Genomic DNA, 21,819 nt, shown 5'->3' with positions numbered 1-21,819 from the left:
ATTGGTCTGCTAAGGACCAATGGGGCTCCTTGGAGCCCAAATACAAAGATGCTTTAGAGAGCTCTGAGCTATATAGCTCAGAGCTCTGTCGGGTCCGTGCAGAACGCTAAGTCCCCGCCGGCTCCGCTGCCCTCCCCGCCTCTCCCACATGTCACCCACATGTCACTCACATGTGGGTGACAGATGTGGGCGGGGTGGACAGCGGGAGCTGCGGGGACTAGCGTCCTGCACGGACGAGTATGCGGCGGCTGAGCGGCGAGTGACGTCGGGTGCGGCGTAGTTACAATGTAACAAAGTTGTTACATTGTAATAACTTTGTTACATTGTAACTGATAGAACATTTCCGAGGATATTGCGTGGGATCATTTATTTAAAGGGACAGGTAAGTATTAATGGTTAATTAAGAATATTAAAGGACTTTTTTCGTGGTTATGTTTTTTGTTCAATTAAAATACTTTTTCTAAGTGTTTGTGTGTTTATTTACTTTTAACTCTTAAAGGAAATGGGTAAGGGGTACAAGTACCTCTATACTCATTTCTCCTGGGAGGGGGGGGGTGGGCATCTGGGGGACCCCTTTTTAAAGGGGACTCCCAGATGCCACCATGAACCCCCCCCAGGAAATCGCGGCCTCCACCTCCACCGCCCATCGGAGGTGGAGAAGAGCCCCTTGTCCTTGGATTGGACAAGGGCTCGGAGGGGGAGGGGAAAGCTTGGCTGCCCCTCCCCTTCCAAGACCCCCCAATCCATGGACCATGCAGGCTGGTATAGTCAGGGTGCGGAGCCCCACGCGGCCGGTGCTCCGCATTCTGGCTATCCCAGCCTGCATGGGGGACAAGGGGTTAAAGAGGTCTGGGAGGGGGGACCCCACGTCGTTTTTTTTATATTTCCCACACTCAGAACGAAGTAAGTAAAACTCTTCCCACTTGGGGGAATCTATGAAAATAATACACTATTGTTACCTGTGCAAAAAAAACTGACATTTTCCGCATTTAAAAGATATTTTCGCCCTTGAAACTTTAACATCGATTTTCTCAAAAACTATAAAGTCTTTTTGAAAAAAAAATGTTTTCCTCTTATTCCCACTGATCCCCTTAATATACCCTGGGAATTTGGTGTTCCTAAACATTAAGCAGGCTTTGCTATTAACCGTTAAAGTCGGCGGGTTTTTAAATGTTTACATTTTTCCTTTAAAACTTTAACATCGATTTTCTCAAAAACTATAAGGTCTTTTTGAAAAAAAATTTTTTCCTCTTATTCCTTCTGATCTCCTTAATATATTCTCCAAATTTGAGGCTCTTAGCATTTAAGAGGGCTTTGCTATTAACCCTTAAAGTCGGCAGCTACCTAACATTGATCCATGCGTCAACTTTTCCGCTTTGGGAGCATGGCCATACGCATTAATTTCGTAATACCCGTTCCAATGCGAAAATTACGCGAAAATTACGCTTACGCGAAATTTCGCGAAATCCTTCTTCATTACGATTATGTACTTACGGCCATACACGTAATTGCACTAATTACGCGACATTTCGCGAAATCGTAATTACGCCATTACGCTCATCTCTAACTACTGCTTGACCAGCAAGTGAATTTCCTCAGCTTTACCAGCTCCCAGTCCGACACCGGGTGCGCACGATGACGAGAGTGCAGGTGATGGCGGTTTTCAAGCCCATATGGTCGGGCTGAGGTAGCTCAATGACAGAACAACAGTGACTGGTCCAGCTGATCAAATTTGGTCTGTCCATAATGAAGCAACGACCTTATTATCTTGGGTGTGTCCCCCAACACACTCATATAGGTCATTGCTTCATTGTGATATGCAATTGACACATGTACATGCCTTTTGTTTTGTTGTTGCAACCACAGTGCAGCTAGAAAAATTAGGCAGGCATGTACATGCAACAGAAAAATTATTATTCTTTTTGTTAGCGGCCTTAATTCAGGAATCCACCTGGAGTCCTGGACCCTGTTGGTGGTGGTGGAGAAGGCAGTCAAGCGGCCTGCAGGCAGAGATGCTGTGTGGAGAGCAATTTAGTCTTGGGGCAGGTAGCCAGTCACACGGCGTGCAGGCAGAGATGCTGTGTGGGGACTGACTTAGTCTTCGGGCAGGCAGTAGCCCTCCGGGATCCATGCCTCATTCATTTCGATAAAGGTGAGTTACTGAACACTTTTTTGACCTAGGCGACTTTTCTTCTCACTGACAATGCCTCCAGCTGCGCTGAAGGTCCTTTCTGACAGGACGCTTGAGGCAAGGCAAGCCAGAAGTTGGATGGCAAATTGTGACAGCTCTGGCCACAGGTCAAGCCTGCGCACCCAGTAGTCCAGGGGTTTATCACTGCTCAGACTGTCAATGGTTCTTTCTCTACCATTGTGAAAGCTTACATTTTTTTTATTACTTTTTATGCTGTCTGTTCAGTTCCTTCAACGAGAATCTGTTATGGAGGGCAAGTCTGCCATTCATTCAACTGTGTGATAAAGTTTCTATGGTACTTTCTCAGTACCATGGTGACCACGAGTAATGGGTTCGGGAATCGGGGCTCGCTTCCGGTCCGTAGTGGGAGCCTGAGAAATGGCTACCACCACACATCCAAGGAAGGCAGCAGGCATAGCATGCAAGTCCCGACTCAGAGAGGTAGTGACGAAAACTAACAATACAGGGGGACTCTTTCGAGGCCCTGCTGTATAATGATAAGACGAATAAGTCCTATAGCAAGAATCTGTTATGAAGGGCAAGTCTGCCATCCATTCAAGTGAAAGGTATGCACTGACTGGTATAATACAATGTACAGTCACAGATATGCAGTTAAAGGTACTGACTGCTGGTATAATACAGTGTGCAGTCACACAGGTGCAGTGAAAAGGTATGCACTGACTGGTATATTAAACAGTGTGCTGTCACACAGATGTAGTGAAAGGTATGCAGTGACTGCTGGTGGTATAATACAATGTGCAGTCACACAGGTGCAGTGAAAAGGTATGCACTGAATGTGCTGGGCCTGGCACAGTATAGGAATTAGCAAGGGCCAGCTGCGACAGACCGGGCTGTATATGCAGTGTCAGTGGGCCTCACAAAAAAACAACATCACAAGAACATTAGCTCTCAAAAGAGCTTTTTTTTGTGGTGCTTTTCAGCACCAAATATCAGCAAGGAGCAAGCTAACAAGACCTCCTAACTATCGCTTTCCCTATTTCTCCAATGTCTCTCCCTTCTCTCACTAAAAGCAGCAGCAGACAGAGTGAGAAAATAACCGACGCTGCTGCTTTTTATAAGGAGAGGGGGGGGGGCAGGAGGGAGTGCAGCCTGATTGGCTGCCATGTGTCTGCTGACTGTGATGTAGAGGGTCAAAGTTTAGCCCAATGAAGTAGTATAGGGGGCAAGTCGAACTCGTTAAATGTTTGCGTTCCGATGCAAGCGCGAACAAGTTCGCGTTTGAACCGTTCGGGCCATCTCTAGGGGAGACATCAAAAAACTACTTTCCCCCATGTAAACCTTTGTTCACATATACTAGGAGTGGCTACCTATTTGGGGGGGGGAGGGGAATTAATGCTACTAATTATTACAGCAGGGCCCTCTGACTGGGAGGAAGGGTCACAAATTATTTGCTGCTTGGGGCCAAAAAAATATTAGAAGCACACCTGCCGAATAATAAGTCTCCTTTGTCCATCCTACAAGTTAAAATAAGAGCCCCCTTATATTCCTGGTGTCAGTGGAGCACCTGGAAAGAAAAACAAATTATTTACTTTTTCAGAAGTCTCACCTTCTTCCTCCTGCAAGGCTCTTCAGTAGCTCCAGCCTCCTGCGCACTGAGCAGGTGGTGTGGCAGGGCATACATGTACGTGGATCTGGGTGGGAATGTCAGCTGGGCTGGGTCCAGGGTGATGGAATTTATCTAGCAGTCTTGGGCCCCTTTCATTCACATCAGTCATTACTTACCTGTAGAAAAAGCTTTACTTTGCAATATGATTTTTAGTGGGCTTGCTAATATAAACAACCGAGTACGCACATGGCCCAGCATAGGAATAGGACTACTAAATCTGCAGTCAAGGAGAAGGACAGCTAAGTTTGCAATCCACCTTCACCTGAAGGAGAAGGGGCCATTGTTTTAAGGATGGTGAGATACATAGTTTGGGCCCAAAACAGGGATGGATTTACCATAAGGTACTGTAGGCACGTGCCTACAGGTGCCTGATTATGGAAAGGTGTCTCACTCCCCTCCACAAGAGCCTCCCCCCGCCTTATCTATGCAGAATCCCAAGCAGGTGTAAATGCAAGGATATTCACCCGAGTCTCAGCATTTCACCAACCAGATTTCCCTTTAGCTGGGGGCACCTCTAGCTACCTAATAGTGAGGATAGCTTTGGCTATCTAATACTAAGGGACACCTGTAGCTACCTACAAGGGGCATGGGAACTAAGGGAGAAGTGACAGCTGGGCCAGCCAGCATACTGGTGTGGTTCAGCGGGTGTTTGTAGGTTCATGGAGGGCGAAGTCTATGGTGCCAGGACATATGTGCCTATAGGCTCCTGTGATGTAAATCTAGGCTTGGCCCAAAATAAAACTGATTCACAAAAGTGTTGAAATTATAAATCTAAGTGGAACAACCATCCAACAGGTGGGGGGTTTTGGACACTATTTATCATAAGTATGCAGTGCTATTTCATCAACAGTGATGAGCGAAAAATCTGATATATTTTTTTTCGTGAAAAATGTTTAATTCGACTTTTGAGAAAAAATGGCATCAAAAATAATTTTGTAATAGGTGTGTGATATTTTTGCATTTTTTACAAATTTTCACAATAAAAATAAAAGTTTTCAAGCTTTTTGGGAATTTTCACAGTAAATGTATCGTGTTTTTTTTTGCGTTTTTCATGGATTTTCACAAATTCGTTTATTTTGACAATTTTGCATAAATACAATGTATTTTCGCAAATATTTTATCACAATCAAAAATAGCATTTTCAATGCAAAATTACTTTGGCGAAAATTTTCAAGCAACACTGTTCAGCAACTGTATCTATGTGTTAAGAAGGCAGTACACACATTCAGCTATGTAAAACCACTATAAACCACTAACCAAACATAGCATAGAAACAAATTCATATTTTTTAAATTATTATTTTCCTCTTAATAAGGATAAAGAATTCCTTACATTGTGCTCTTCTCTTGGGACATCAAATTCCCTTTAGTCTAATCAGTGTAAAGAAACCAAGTGATACTCAAACTAATAAATAAAAGGTTGCTTTCTTTTGACATACAGTCAATCACAGGTAAATGGCAGTCAGAGAGTAAATCAGTTTGGTTGTGTCCATAAAAATACTTCTGTACATCTGTAAGTTAGGGCTTGTTCAAACTATGAGCATTTGCGGATTTTTGTAAGCGCTGACGATTTTAGAAATCACTGTAAAAACGCTTGTGCAATGATTTCCTATGAAAGTGCTTGTTTAGATTTTATTAAAATCCCAGACGCGTTACATGTACCATTTTCTGAGCGCTTTGGCTCAATGGAAGGCATAGGGAAATCGCAAGGTGCTTGAAAAAACACTTTGAAAATCGATTTCCCGAGCGCTTTTATGAATAAATAATTGTATTTATTCATTTCCACGTTAAAGAGTTCACTTCCTGACTGATGTCAGGAAATGAAAAAAAAATCATCGCTGAGCAAATGCGCTTAGAAAAGCGATTTTCTATGTGAAAAACAGTGGGAAAAGCACTGTAAAAGTCACAGTATACATCGCTCAGCGCTTGCGATAGCGTTGGCGAATTATAATGTGAACAAAGCCTAAAAATTTAATACTCTTTGCTGAAATACTTGTTTGTCCATTGGTTTAATGTGGGTTATGTTTTACTTACTATTGGTTTTACCATATGTATATTATTTTAACAACATATTTTACAGTGCTTTTCATACCAGACAATTACAATCCCATATCTCAAAGCTTCATCATGAAGATGTTTCATTAATGAGCTTGCTAATAAAAATGGCAACCAGGCAGCAGATCTACATTCTTTTGCTCTCCATTTTTTAAAACTTGATCACCAGATTAATAAAAGTGCAATCAGACTTTGTGAGGTAATCCCAAGTTTGAATGGTATACTCTTACTACTCCAGAGTGAAGATCTGCAATCACTTGAATGCACCTGTTACCATTACTTCTTCTCAGAAAAAGTAGCAGTGCTAGATCAACTGACTTGCACTGAGGTCACATACTGGCACTTCCTAAAGTGGAAACTTGTGGCAAAACTCTTTATTTCATTGAAGCTTGGGGGATTGTCTACTAGAAACAATCAGTTCAAGTTACTATCCACATAGAGTTTGTGTGTCCTAAGGCCTCTTTTCCACGGATGGCTGAATGGCTGCATTTGGTAACACAGCACGTTTCATGTTTGACACACACTGTGGCGTTTCCCGGCAGTGAAAAATCATCATACTGTGCTCAGTCAGATGTAACTACATGAGGGTGCCGCCTATCCACCACCTATGCTAAGCACTAGCAACGGACAGACGGTGAATTCTTCAGCTTCAGCTGCTTGTGGAAAAGAGGCCTGAGGGCTAGTTCACACTACGAATGCAAAAACGTGAATCATGATTGTAAGCACGATCAAGATCACGATTTTGCATTGCGATTTTGCCTTGATTTTCATTGTGATTCCCATTCAACAGAATGAGACTCATATCGAAATCACCCCCAATGCGCTGCATGCAGCACGTTTGTGATTTATGCAAATCGCAAATGTTGCAGCAAATATGATCCCATAGGGATACATTAGCAACAGAGCTTTGCTGATTTGCTTTGGCGCAACCAGCCCTTTGGTGTGTTTCCTTCCTGCTTCCCACATTGCAAAACTACACTGATAGTTTAAGACTACTTTCCCACCATGCATTGCGATAGGATTGCAAATGCCATGCATGCCAAACAATAAAGTATGCTTCACTGCCCCCACGGCCCCCAGCGCAGCCTTATCAGCCAGTAACCACACAAGGAAACTCTCTCCCCCTCCTTCTCCCACTAGCCACACTGCTTATCACATGGATGAGTGAAGTTACCGGCAGGCAAGAGCTGATCTTAAAAAGCAACTACTTTTGCTTGTTCTACCAAACGCTCTTATCTTTCAGAATTCACATTTACTGACTTTTAAGGAGGATTTTACCTCATGAGTTGGTAATTTAGCTCACTGCTCGGTAACTTCACTTTTACATGGGGTAACAGGCTACCAGAATTAGAAGTTTGATAAAAACAGTGGTATTTTTGCATTACCGAATGCAGTAATACTTTCAGAATTGAGCCCATTGTCCAGTGAATGCATGGTATGCGGTATGTTATTCTGACTGAAACTGCACTGCACCACTGATGCACTGATGTGAAAATGCCACATAATAATAATAATATTAATATAAACTGCATTGCATTGTGATGTGATTATGTTGCCCATTGCGACAGAACCTAATGACTGCAGTGGGAAAGAAAGAAGCCTCATTGGTTGGTTCCCCTTTATCCAAATGGATCCAAGACCATGGTAGGTACTGTATATTAGACTGTGACTATTTTAGGGCATCATGGAAAATGTTTGGTGCAATAAAACTGCAAATTAAGAATAATCATGTATTTTTTCTCATTTTAAAAACTGTACAAAAGTAACATGAACTGCAAATGTTATATATACAGGTATATACAGTATATATATTATGTATATATACTGTATATAGAAGACAGCATTTGTATTATTTATGTAGAGCAACCACAAAACTTATAAACACATATAAACAAGAGCAGAACAGTTTATTCTGAAAAATACGAACTTAAAAAATGTATTTTAAAAAAATAATAGTTTCACTACAGTTACAGTTTGATAATTATGTAGACAAAATGTATTTCTGATCTATCTTATGAAGTCCAACTGAGAATATCAAATAATTACATAGTTATCTAAGATTATGGAAAAAAAGAGTATATCTCTCAATGTCAATCTGAAGTGCCTCTCTGTATTTTGATACAAATAAAGGAGTGTTTTTCACCAACTGGATCAAATTGTCACCATTTTATAGTTACTTATTACAGCCTTAAAAACACTTGTATGTAAGTAAAGCAGCTGAGCCAGATTTAAATGCAGGTATAGATTTTCAAAAACAAACAAAATACGTATTGAGGGTTTTATGGTCTAGTTATCTTATGCATAAAAAATACTGTAACTTTTAATAGTAATGCCACTAAATAATCATATAGCATAAAAAAAGTCCTTCCTACACGTTAGTCATAATGTCAATAGCTTAATGCACGTTTTGCAACCTATGACCAGGTTGCTTCTTCAGTGGCAGAGGTTTTTTTTCTGTGTTCATAGTTTGTGAATACAGGATGGTTTATAAAAAACATCTGCAGCATCAAAAAGGAACATATGTATAATTAATCAATCAAACAGTCCAAACCAGCAAGTGCTTAATAGAGATGGCCCGAACTGTTCGCCCAGCAAATATTTTTCAGTGAACAAGGGGTGTTCGCGTTCATATCAGCAAGTGAATATTTGGTGTGTTCGACCCATCCCCTATGCATTATAATGGAGTCAAAAAGGACCCCTCACACCAGAGTCAGCAGATGCATGGAAGCCAATCAGCTATCCCTCCCACCTGGACCACCCCCCACCTATCAGAATGGCAGCACAGCAGCCATTTTGCAGTCTGTGTTTGGCTTCTTTGCTAGGCAGATCAGAGAGAGCGTGCTGCTGACAGGGAGAGTGTTAGGTAGGCCTGTGTTCTGTGTCCTCAGTGCAGATTCTTGTTGCTACCACATTGTCCTGAACAACTAAGCCCTTCTTAGGGCTTACCTCAGCCTGTCCTGGAGGTGTCAACTAGTAATAAACAACGATATGCTCACCTGACGTAATCGCTAAAGGTCTTTGCAGTTGTTTGTGGTGCATTAAATGCGTTATTTCATCTGTCAGTGTGAAGCGGGCCTTGCACTACCTGATGGACGTGTACACAGGCCGGAAGTTTTAAAGCACTTTATTCCATCAATTTAGGGATGTAATGTGATTTGTGCCCTTTAGAGATTAAAACATGACTTTGCGTAATCTACGTAATTTTTGGTGGGAATTTTGCCGTGGATACCATGGTCCAGGTTTTTGGCTCCTTGGAAAACTTTTTCCATCACTTCTGTGGCCTGAAACAGTCCCTACAGTTTTTAGAATTTGTCTGCCCATTGAAGTCTATGGTGGTTTGCGCTGTTCGCCTGTTCGCAGACATTTGTGGAAAATTCATTATGTTCGCTACATCATTAGTGCTTAATAAACAGGCATAATTTAAAATATTATAGTCTTTAGAGATCGGTACAATTGTAGCAGACCATATGCACGTACACAAAAAAAAAGCATATATACAGCCACATCCAAGTATGTATCGTTTTAACCATCCTGTCAGCCCAATACACGGCCAATTATAATTGCATCCAATATGTCAATCTCTGCAAAGAAACCAAAACAGAATATACTAGTATAATCCGAGTATGCTGGAAGTGCACATGGTCTGTTACAAATTTATTGATGTCTGGAGGCTATACTATTTTAAATTATGCCTGTTTATTGAGCACTTGCTGGTTTGGACTATTTGATTGATTAATTATACATATATTTCCTTTTGGTGCTGCAGATGTCTTTATAAACTGTCCTGTATTCACTAACTATGAACATATAAATTAAGCTCTGCTTCTGAAGAAGCAACCTGGTCATAGGTTGAGAAACGTGTGTTAGGCTATTGATATTATGACCAACGTGTAATAAGGACATTTGATGCTATATAACTTGTATAACTATTTATTGGCTTTACTATTAAAAGTTATGTTTTATGCATACAATTACTAGGCCATGAAACCCTCAATTTGTATTTTTTTTTTTTTTTTATCTTGTATTCAGAGGGTGGCCTCTTTTTTTCCCCCTAGATATAAATGAGTACCAATATTTAACATAGGTATAGATTTTGCCAAAGGTACATTCTTTGGTAAGATGCCTTATTCCACATCTTAAAGTGCACTAAGCACCTATTTATCAAAATATATGGAATGAACCTTGTAAATGGAGTATGCAGTGAGTGTGGGTGGCATGCATCACTTACCTTTATCTTTATATCTTTTGCAAGGGCAATGCGTTTTGTAGGCCCAAGCCCACTTCCTCAGGCCAATACAGTGCCAAAGGAGTTAATAGCCAGAGTTCTGAGCACCTTTGTGTGACACAGGCACAGGCTATTAACTCCTTTGGCACTTTATTGGCCTGAGCAAGTGGGCTTAGACCCATGAAATGCATTGCCTGTGCTAATAAATTTTATTGACATATGTAACTGTCGTTATTGAGGTAAGCCACCTCCCCTTTTCTCAATGTAAGTGTTTTTAACTTAGTTTTATATACTCCTGGGCACCTCTTTCTCCTATTGTGCTGTTTACATCCCCCAACTTTCCAGTTTGGAGGGGTATTTCCAAGCCCCACAGTGTGCTACCACTGTGGAGGCAAGCAAGTGTCTTTTTCTCACGAGAGCGACTATGGCTTCAATTCATCAAGCATTACCGCATTCGGTAATGCTGAAAACAGCTGAGTTAACGGAGCACTTAAGAAAATGTTAATTCATCAAATCTGTTACCGAATGAGAAGCTGAAATCACAGAGCAATGAGATAAATTACCGACTTGTGCTCAACACATGTCAGCAAATGTCAGTAAATGTTAATTCATCAAGGTTACCACATTCGCTAGCACATTCGGTGTTTATCTCAAGCTCTCCCCTGTCGTTACAGGCTTCGAAAGCCTTCTGTGTGAATGTTTTCATGATTAACAGGAGCAGGCAGCCAATAGAAACAGCCCCTGTTCTCCTGCAAGTGCCGCTGATAGGTCATGCAGGCTTCTCCACACAAGCTTCCAGACCCCCCAGGCAGTGAGCAGAGAGAACGGGACAAAAGATATCCCCAGATGTCCTTCGGTGGTTTAACCCTTTGAGTCCCTGTTTGAACATGCAAAGATGCAAGTGGTGAAATCACCAAGCATGGCATTTGTAATGTCTCCAGGAAGTTTATCTACGTTGTGGCAAATAAGTAAAATGTTAAGAAACACTGATGGACAGATTCAGAGCAGCAGAGGCAGTATAAGTAACAGTAAATATAACACACTTTTACATGTAAAGGGATGTCTGGATGCCTTCTATTGTTATCAGCTTGTAACAACACAGGGACTATCCAAGCTGCTCTGCACTGCTCTGCTGTTATCTAACAGCCTTTGATGGACTGAAGCCGTAGTACTTTGGTAACTTAACGAACCTCTACCACACATGTGAAAATATTGATGAATTAGCACAGTGAAGTGTAAAATACCGAATGCGGTATTTTAAGGACTGGGATTTTGTTATCGAACACCCTTTGATGAATTGAAGCCTATATCCAGTCCAGTGGACACCCCGAGTGGAGACGGGTAAACATCACCATCTGCTTTAAGTGGTTGGTTGCCCCTCATGCAACCCACCTTTGTGAGTCGTCCTGTATCATACCTATTATTTTTCATCTGATAATTACATATTGCGCTATTTGGACTTATGTTTATTCTCCTTCTATTAAGATGCCAAGACACTCTTTACTTTTATATTTTCTCTGGGGAGACCTGCAGGTGCCTAAAATCTCCCATCGGTGCCACACGCTCAGGCTGCCACAATGCATTCCAGTAGTCCTTTGATAGGATGTGGTATGGGGAGATGTACTCCCATCAAAGTTCTACCTCTCCCAGCATGCATTTCAGCAACATGGAGCACACGACACTGCTGCAGGCACTAAAAACTTGCAGTTGCAGGTCTTCCTGGAAAAGATGGATGCCAGCATAAAGATTGGGGCTGGGGAGCAACCCCCCACCCCCCAAAGTTAAGTAATACCTGCCAACCAACCCCATGGCACATTCCATTTCTCTTGGAGGAGATTCAAATGTGCTTAGTGCACTGTATGTACTCTAAAGCTAAGATCACACTATGGGCCATATCCTATTCGGGGGGATAAGTATCTTGCAATAAGGGAGCTCCTAATTACCTGGCCATCGCACGGGTATTACCAGCAAATTCAGGCTTCACTTGTGCGATGACCGAGCATCAAGAGAATTATTCCAGTGAATAGTAGCTATTCGCCTGAGCATTGCCTCTGTTTGCTGGGCAATGGAGTGAGGTTTTGTGCTGTGGAGGCTATCCTTCAGCACTACTGCCTCCCTTTCCCAGGAGATGTGTGTGCACCGGCCATCACTGTCACCTAACATCCACTGATAGCCACTGAAAAGGCCAAAAGGGTCCCAGGCACTTACCCAACATCTGTTGTTGCATGCCAGGCTCTACTGGCACTCCCCATAGCTTACTGTTGCCCAGCACAACCTGCCAGACCAGCTGGGACCACCGCCAATGCTTACTGCTTTACTGCCATTAGAGAACACTGAAGCCCTCGCAAAAGTAAATTTAATTATCCCAATTCCAAGTTATATGTAGCCTGCATTACATTTACATGCAATAATCATTTGCTTCTCCTTGGCCAATTTTAGTTATGGTTTATTGGCAGTAGTATCTTGAGGATGTAGAGAGGATGCCAATGCCATATCTGTAAATTATGATTTCTAAATTTCTGCCTGGCATGTATTATACATTTTTGGCAGTCATTTAAAATTACGAGTGTCATACAGAGCAGTAAACACATTATCTCCATTTAAAGGGAATCTGAAGTGAAAATAAAGATATGATGTAATGAATTATATGAGTAGTACAGATAAGAAATAGAACATTAGTAGCAAAGAAAATAGTCTGATATTGTTTCCAGTACAGCAAGAGTTGAGAATCTTTAGTTGTTATTTATGCAAGAGAGCTTCTCTGAGTTCTGAAACCCAACTTAGGCCTTGTTCACATTGGGTGCGTTCAGAAACGTATAAAAATGCATGAAAACTAAAAGCATGCTTGGTGCGCATTTTAGTGTGCGTTTCAGTGTGTTGCGGTGCTCTTTTTTAAAGCATGTTTTGCTTATTGTAGCAGTAGTCAATAAAGATTTGTTTTCATATGAAAATGTGTGCGGTTTTTTTCAAAAATGCACAAAAAAATGCATGCGCTTCTATGCACTAAAAAAGCGTACCCATTCACTTGCACTGATGTGCGATTTACAGCTCAACAGTACAACACTTTACAGCAGCAGTTGTCAATAAAGATTTGTTTTCATATGAAAATGTGTTTTGTTTTGTTTTTTTTCAATTAGGGGTAAAAAACGCATGCGCTTCTATGTGCTTGTATGCGCTTCTATGCATTAAAAAAATGCACCTATTCACTTGCATTGATGTGCACTTTACAGCTCAATGCATAGAAATGCTTGCAACACCACATTTTTGTAACGCAGCTTAACGCAGTGCATAGATGTGAACCAGGCACATTCAATTACATGGGAAAATCAATTCCCTGTGGAACGCACAGTGCAATGTGCTGTGAAAAGCGCACAGAAATGGCCCTGATCTGTGAACGAGGCCGTATACATCAAAAACATATATATATATATATATATATATATATATATATATATATATATATATATATATATCATGTGTATATAAACATATATACTTTATACATCAGAAACAGTGAGATCTGGTTGCAACTTATTACTATTCATGTTTCCAAAAGATAGATTATCATTTAATGCATCAGACAATGAAAAGATTAGACAAAATCAGTCCACTTTTCTGGAATTCTACTTCCAGGGATTCCTCATGCCTATCCAACAACAAATCCTATTGTTCTGGGCTGTTACGGTCATCTATATTTTCATCCTTTCTGGCAATTTATTAATGGTTTTACTGATTTGCACGAGTCCTCAATTACAAACTCCAATGCATATTTTTCTTGGAAACTTCTCATTTACTGAGATTTGCTACACATCAGTAATCATCCCTCAGGCACTTGCTCATATGATATCTGAAAGAAAAAGCATTTCTTATGCTGGCTGCCTCTTACAGCTTTACTTAATTAGTTCTTTCGGTTGCACTGAATGTCTGTTGCTCTCCTCTATGGCTTATGATCGTTTTCTTGCTATATGTTATCCTCTACTTTACTCCACCCTCATGAGGAATTGTGTTTGTATTTATATTTCTTTGCTGTGCTGGGTGATTGGGCTTTTGGGCTCTTTAGTGCCTTTATTAGTGGTATGGAAGCTGGTGTTCTGTGGACCCAATGTCATCAACCATTTTTTCTGTGATTCTCTGAAACTTTTCATTTTGTCTTGTTCAGACACTTCCTCTAGTGAGCTATCCATTTTTTTCTTTGCTTCCACTATATTGTTGGGTTCTCTCGTGTTAATTGCTTCATCTTACACTGCTGTCATAGTTGCAATCCTAAATATCTCTTCCAATTTAGCAAAAAAAAAGGCATTTTCAACTTGCGCATCCCATCTAATGGTTGTGTCACTATTTTACGGCACGCTAATTTTTATGTACATAGCATCCCCCACCATGAACAATAGTGAAATAAATAAAGGTATATCACTTTTATATACTGTCATAACACCAATGTTAAATCCAATCATTTATAGTCTGAGAAACAACAATATTCATTTTATTCTGGGTACCAAATTGAAGAAAGCCAAGAGTTTTTTTTTGTTTGTTCAGCATTGACTGCTGGAAATTTGCATGACTAGTCATTACTATTTTGAATAAGAATAGAATTTTTTAGCATTTTCAGTGCCATAGATGTATATATTTACCCCAAGTATATATTGATTGACAAAGATGCTGTTTTAAAAGATGGTCTGCTATTTGCCAGTATGTTTATTCTTGAAAGGTTGACTGTATGACAATAAAATGCTTTAGGCTTGGTTCATATTGCCAGGCAAAATAGCCTGTTTTGCCAGATCATAGGGGAACACAAAAATGGAGAGTTAGCAGATCCCATGTTAGGCCCAGTGCACACCGAGCGGTTTTTGGAGCGATCCGCCGGCTACATCCGCCTGGAAAAATGCTTGGCTAATGTATTGCAATGGGATGGTGCACACCGGCGGTTTGAGGTTTTTGCCAAGCCGCAAACGCGCCTCCTGCTGCGCGTTTGCGGTTTGCTAAAAAACCTCAAACCGACGGTGTGCACCACACATTGAAATACAATAGCCAAGCGTTTTCACTGGCTGATGCGGCTGGTGGATCGCATACAAAATCCGCTTGGTGTGCACCCGGCCAAATATCTGCTCTCTGTTCCCAAAACCGCTAGCGTTTTGACGATCTGCTAGCGGTTTTGGTGTGCACTGGGCCTTAGAGTAGGTTGACACTAGTTCTAAAAACGTGTCCATAGCTCCGTTTTTTGGCCCGGATCAAAAACGGAACCACAAATACCAAATGTTAAAAATAGCATCCTTCTTCACTTAAAGAAAAAAGGATCTGTCTGCGTTCAGGGAGATCCATTTTAAAAATCTGAACAGATGGTCCTGGATTTGCGGCATTTTCCCGGACCGTGATTGTTCCCGCATACACAAAGGGATAGTGAAGGGCAATGTAAAAACGGATCCCCCTCTACACAGGCAGTTTTGGACACAGAAATGTATCCGTTTCTGTGTCACAGCCTGTGGGTGGGAGGGGGCCGCCATGCTGGATGGGGTAGCAGCCAGGACAAGGGTGACAGCGGTCGGTGAGGAGGGGGGGGTCGCCCCCCCCCCCGTCCCCCCCAGGTATTTGTGCAAAATTTGTTAAAATGTAAAGTATGCAGCGAGTGGGGAGCTTACCTTCTCTCCACTTCCTCCGCTCGCCATGTCACGTCCTGCAATGCTGTCCTCCGAAGTATAGAGGGAAACATTGCAGGAAGTCAAGCAGCAAGCGGTGGAATGCAAGCGGAGAAGGTACGTTTCCCCCCTCGCCGCATACTTTAAATTTTAACAAGTTTTGCACAAATAGCTGGAGGGGAGCAGGGATGGGGGAACCAGGTGAGGGATGGGGGGTGACCCCCCTCCCTGCCAACTACTGTCATCCCCATCCTGGATGCTTCCCCTCCAGTTCAGCGCCCACGGACTGGGAACGTTCATTCACACTATCAGTCAGAACGCAATTCGATTGCAATACAAACGCAAAGTCCCGACCTGCACAATTTTTCTGGATCCTGATCGCAATCGGACTGCAAGCACAAGGGCACAGATAAAATGAAAGTCACTAGAAATGCAGCTCTTTCTTCTTCCTGCTTGGGGTGTATATAGGCAGCTTTGCATTTTTTATTAGGTGTAAAAACAGATGAAAAATGAATCAAATTTGTATAATGTGAATATAGTCATTTACCAGAACAGAAATGCATTAAATGCAATGTAAAAAGAAAGTTATTTGAGTCCAGTGCAGTGTAAGAGGAATATGGAGGCTGACATTTTTATTTCCTTTTGAATAATTGCTTGGCTGTCCTGCTAATCTTCTGCAAAGTAAAAAACAAACATGGGGTACATAATAGAGACAATGGTATACACCAACAAAATACAGAGTTGGTACAAAATACAGAAATGGTACAAAATACAGAATTGGTAATTACAGTGACAAAGTTAATATGATTAAATGTTTAACAAAATCCAAGAGACAAAAGGGTGAGAGAGCCCTGCCCTTGCGATCTTACAATCTAAAGGAATGAGGGGGGAACAAGAGGTGGGGTGGTTTAGAATATTCTTACACAGAGGCAGTGTTATCAAGTAGGAGTGCAACTTGGACAGAGGTCAAAAGGGGAACTGGCCTAAGCTAGAACGTATGCTTGACAGAAAAGGTGAGTTTTGGGGGCATGTTTAAAGAAAACCTGTACTGAGAGAAACCTCCCCGGGGGGTACTCACTTGGGGTGGGGGAAGCCTCCGGATCCTATTGAGGCTTCCCCCGTCCTCCTCGGTCCCACGGCAGCAGGGATAACGCTCCCCTAACAGCGGGGATGTAAATATTTACCTTCCTGGCTCCAGTGCAGGCACAGTATCAGCTATCTGCCTCAAAGATAGGCGGAAATAGACCATTGCTTTCGGGCCACTCTACTGCCTCTCTACTGCACAGGTGCAAGTCTCCTGCACCTGCGCAGTAGAGTGGACCCGACGGAAATAGGCTATTTTCGCCTATCTCTGTGCAGAAAGCTGCAACAGTGCCCCCGCTGGAGCCAGGAAAGGTAAATAAATCAGCGCTTGTCAGCCTTGTCGAGGGAGGATTCCGAGACACTTCGGAGGAGCCAGCGCTGGACTGCCTACAGCTGCAGGGGAGGGGGAAGCCTCATTGGGACCTTGAGGCTTCCCCCTCCCAAGGTGAAGTACCCCCCAAGGGAACTTTTTTTGTTACAGGGTTTCTTTAAAGATATCAAGGGTTGGAGAGTGGCGGATGTGATGTGGCAGGGGATTCCAGAGGAGGGGTGAAGCACATGCCACATCATAAACGTGAATACGAGGAGGTGATTCTAGCCAATTAATGCAAACTGGATGTATATATATGTCTAGTGTAGTTGTGGTGGGCCACCACCAGTTTGTTATTAAATGAGGCACATGTGGTATCATTTTAACTGCGATGAGTCACAGAATACATTTTGGTGTGTTATAAAGCTTGGACCCATGTCACATAAAAAATAGGTAGGGACACGCTCAATAAAACATAAAATGTAATTTTTAAACTTTGATCAAACCTGGGAGAGTTTGGGCCCGTTTCCACTATCGCGAATCCGCATGCGGGCAACGCATGCGGATTCGCACAGTCAGTACAAGTGGATGGGACTGTTTCCACTTGTGCGTTTCCCCGCACGTTTTTCTGTGCAGAAAAAATCTGCAGGGTAGGGACCTCAGAATTCGCCTGCGTGTGGAATGCAGGCGAATCACACGCAATGTATTTAATAGGGAAATCGCATGCGTTTTCCCCATGCGGTTTTTGCCGCGATTTCGCATGTGATTTCGCATAGGTACCCATGTTAATTCACACAGGCAGTGACATGGTTAAAATCGCATACAGCCTTACCTATGCGAAATCGCATGCGAAATCGCGGCAAAAAACGCATGCGGAATCGCACCCGCATGCGATTTGCCTGCGGTGATTCGCCGGCGATTTCGTAACGCTATAGTGGAAACGGGCCCACACAAGATATATATAGGAAACGTCTCAATATTCTAGGGCAGCGTCAAAATGGGGATATAACAGATTTTGAAATGAAATAGTCCTAACATAGCATAACTAAATATCCTTATCATGCACTTGCCAACATGTTTAAATGTAAAGTATCCAAGAAGTGAGAATTGGCTCTTGGGTGCATGAAAAGGATGAAAACTTTAATCGTATATATCACAAATATCAGACAGTAACAATAGTACAAAAAAAAACCCATAGATACAAAATAACCCCATTAAAATCCCTCCTCACAACAACCTCCCAACAACATAGGGGCTGCAGTCCCCCATGAAACTGTAAATATGCACCCTGCAAAAACCTAGTAGTGGTACCACTGTTGTAAACAAATTGAAAGGCCAAAAAAGGTCAAGCCTGGCATGTGAAGCACAGTTGGAAATCGATGGGTGCAGGCAAAACTCCTGAGTAATGTTCCTGAAACATATGATAAACGCAGGGAAGCAGATTGGGCAGCAGCATGCAAAGCACAAAGGAGCTCATGAACTGGAAGCAAAAAATAGCATCAAAGCAGGCTGATGGCATGCGGTGTTAATGACCAGTAATGCAGATGGATGGCATGCAAATGGCATATGTGAGGAACAGTCCCCCAATCGCAGGGTAAATGGAGATAGAGCAGAGCAAAAGTCTTTCACAATGGAGGGCACATGTGATGGATGTAGCATAAAGTCCCCCAATCGCAGGGCATGTGCAGGCAAACAGCCATGTATGTTCGTGCAATGATGCTCTCACATAGTTACCAAGCTCCAGTAGAATGGCGGCAGCTGGGCGGCCCGCACTTGGAGCGCAGATGCGCTCCAAGGCGCATCACAGGACGGCGCCAGATGGCGTCGAGCGGATGACGCGAGAGGTGGCCACCCAATGGGGAGGATGAACGAGCGGAGCAGTGGGCAAGGCGGACACCGCGGACGCACACACCAAATATACACCAATACAATTAAAAAATAAAAGGAAAAAATGAAACAAACGAATACTAAACCCTTATAAATGTGGATTCAAGTGTGTGAATTAGCGTCCCGAGCATGGACACACCAATAAACTTTAGGGGCGCCAAGCATCGAAACGCAAATCCCACCCAAACATTTATGTATATATACGTATAAAAGAGAGGTAGAGAGAGACCCGCCCCCAATAATAATATTATAATAACATCCAAGTGGGTATGAAAACACACCCACATATATATGAATGGCCCTAAAGGAAAATTAGCTACCTGTAAGAAGAGGGAGGCCAACAAACAAGGGGGAAAAATGCACGGGGCCCAAAAGTGAGACCCTCCCAGATGCAACACAATGTGCATCCAGGTAGAGGGACCAGAGTGGAAAAAGGGGGGGCTAGAGCAGAGACCCACCGAAAGCTCCAGGAAACTCCAACTTAGACTTATAGAACTAAACGGGCAAAAAAACCCGATAGTTGATGCTGTCATTTAAACCCTTCGGTTCAGTGGCTTTAAGATCAAAAATCCATCGGGACTCCAGCTGTAGGAGGGCTCTGTCAATGTCACCACCTCTAGGATGAGCATGAACTCTATCCAGGCCTATGAAACTTATAAAGCTAGGGTCCCCTCTGTGCTCCAAATGGACGTGTCTGGAAATTGGGGATTTAAAGTTGCAATCTGCAACGTCCCCCACATGGTTTTTAATCCTTTCCTTAAAAGCTCTCGATGTTTTTCCGACATAAAAACTGCCACATCTGCAGTACATAAGGTAAATAACCCCCACAGTATTGCAGTTAACAAAATGTTTTAATTCCCATTGACGCCCATTGGACAAGGTGATATCCCTGCCTATTTGTAAATAGCGGCAATAGACGCACCCTTCACAGCTGTAGGTACCCGTGACAGTACAATGTTTCTGGGGACCATTTTTACCCCAGAAATGGCTTGATGTGACATAGTTCCGCAGTGTCTTACTGCGTTTAAAAGTCACCTGTGGAACAGGCGATATAAACTCCCTTACCACTCTGTCATTTGTCAGCACATGCCAGTGTCGGCGGAGTATCCCGTCAACCTCTCTATTTTGATCATTATATCGAGTTATCAAACGTGTATTGTTACTACTGGAGATATCTTTACTTTTTTTAGTCAGAAGAGCCGTCCGGTCTGACATCTTCGCTCGTTTGTAGGCCTTTTTCAGCCAGCGGTCCTTATAGCCTCTTTCTCTAAAACGAGAACGTAATAGCTTTGCCTCCTTCTCAAAAGTGGTTTCATCGCTACAGTTTCGACGTGCCCTCAAGTATTGACCCATGGGAATCCCACGAATCGTGTGAATGGGATGTGCACTATCAGCATGAAGATATGCATTAGAAGCTGTAGGTTTGCGATATAGATTGGTTGACAGGGAGCCATCCGGCCCGACACTAATCATGAGATCCAAAAATGCCAAAAAGTGTTCATTGTATTCCATAGTAAATTTCAAATTCCAATTATTGTGATTCAGTGTGGCCACAAATTCATTCAGTAGTTCTATACCACCTGTCCAAAACATGAGCACATCGTCTATGTACCTGTGCCACGCCACAATGTGGCACAGGTACACGACGAGGGCATCACTGCTGAAAAGATGGCGTTCCCAGTCCCCCAGGTACAGGTTTGCCAACGAGGGGGCACAGGTGGTCCCCATCGCGGCTCCCTGCACCTGGAGGTAGTGAACGCCATCAAACACAAACACGTTGTTCTGTAGAATAAATGTCAAAAGGTCAAGAATGAACTGGTTATGGGGGATCTCCCCCATCTCCATTTCAGAAAGGAATTTGCCTACAACCTCAACCCCCCTCCCCTGTGGGATACTGGAATAGAGGGCCTCCACGTCCAGGGTCACCAACAAACAGCCAACAGGTAACTGCAATCCCTCAAGAATGCCCAAAAGGTGCAGCGTGTCACGGACATATGAGGGTAGTCGGTGAACATGTGGCTGTAAATGTTTATCCACATATACACTTATGCGTTCGGTTAAAGACCCATTGCCGGAGACAATGGGTCGTCCTGGTGGTCTAGTGAGATTCTTGTGCACCTTGGGCAGGGCGTAAAAAGTAGGTGTGGTCGGGTTCTCTACTTTGAGAGTGGATCCGACCTCTGCCGTGATAACGCCCCGGCCAATCGCGACGTCAATAAGATCAAAAAGCATCCGCTGGTTGGTGATGACCCTAGACGCGGGGACCCTCCGGTACCATTCCTTATTATTCAGGATTTTCTGGCACATGAATACATATTGCTCTACCCTCATGACCACCACGTTCCCCCCCTTATCCGACGGTTTAATGATGATGTGTTTATTTTCGCGCAAATCTCTGAGTGCGCGGTATTCCTCGTCAGATAAATTGGGAATTTGATTTTTTGCTATCCACAGATTACGGATGTCCCTCTCAACCAGCGAGACAAACGTGTGGACGCTAGGACATAAGGAAAAGGGAGGGAACGAGGCGGACCTGGGCTTGAATTGTTGATTAATCTGTTCACTCGCGGTTCTATTAGGAGCAGTGAATCCAAAGAGATCATCTTCATCTCCCTGATCGGTTTCCTCACTCAACTTGATCAGATTCATTAGTGCTCTATAATCCTGATTGGACCAATCTTTCCAATCCGTGATTACACCCCCAAGGGGGGTATCACTCTTTCTCTTATGTAGAGTTCTCAACGTTAAATTGCGTCCAAACAAGTGTAAATCCTTCACCAATTCAAACCTATCCAGACTATTACTAGGG

The 21,819-nt window shown here is 42.7% G+C and overlaps 1 protein-coding gene across 1 annotated transcript; it reads left to right on the top strand.

Annotated features, from left to right (window-relative positions):
* Nucleotides 1–13,640: 13,640 nt before the first annotated feature.
* On the top strand, nt 13,641–14,639 carry LOC137527114 (olfactory receptor 5G9-like). The gene has a single exon (XM_068247562.1). It carries the CDS (start codon nt 13,641–13,643, stop codon nt 14,637–14,639), a length of 999 nt encoding a protein of 332 aa, XP_068103663.1.
* Nucleotides 14,640–21,819: the final 7,180 nt, after the last annotated feature.

Source organism: Hyperolius riggenbachi, chromosome 1 (assembly GCF_040937935.1).
Source record: "Hyperolius riggenbachi isolate aHypRig1 chromosome 1, aHypRig1.pri, whole genome shotgun sequence".
Lineage (NCBI taxonomy): Eukaryota > Metazoa > Chordata > Amphibia > Anura > Hyperoliidae > Hyperolius > Hyperolius riggenbachi.
This window is presented reverse-complemented; position numbering and strand designations above follow the sequence as displayed.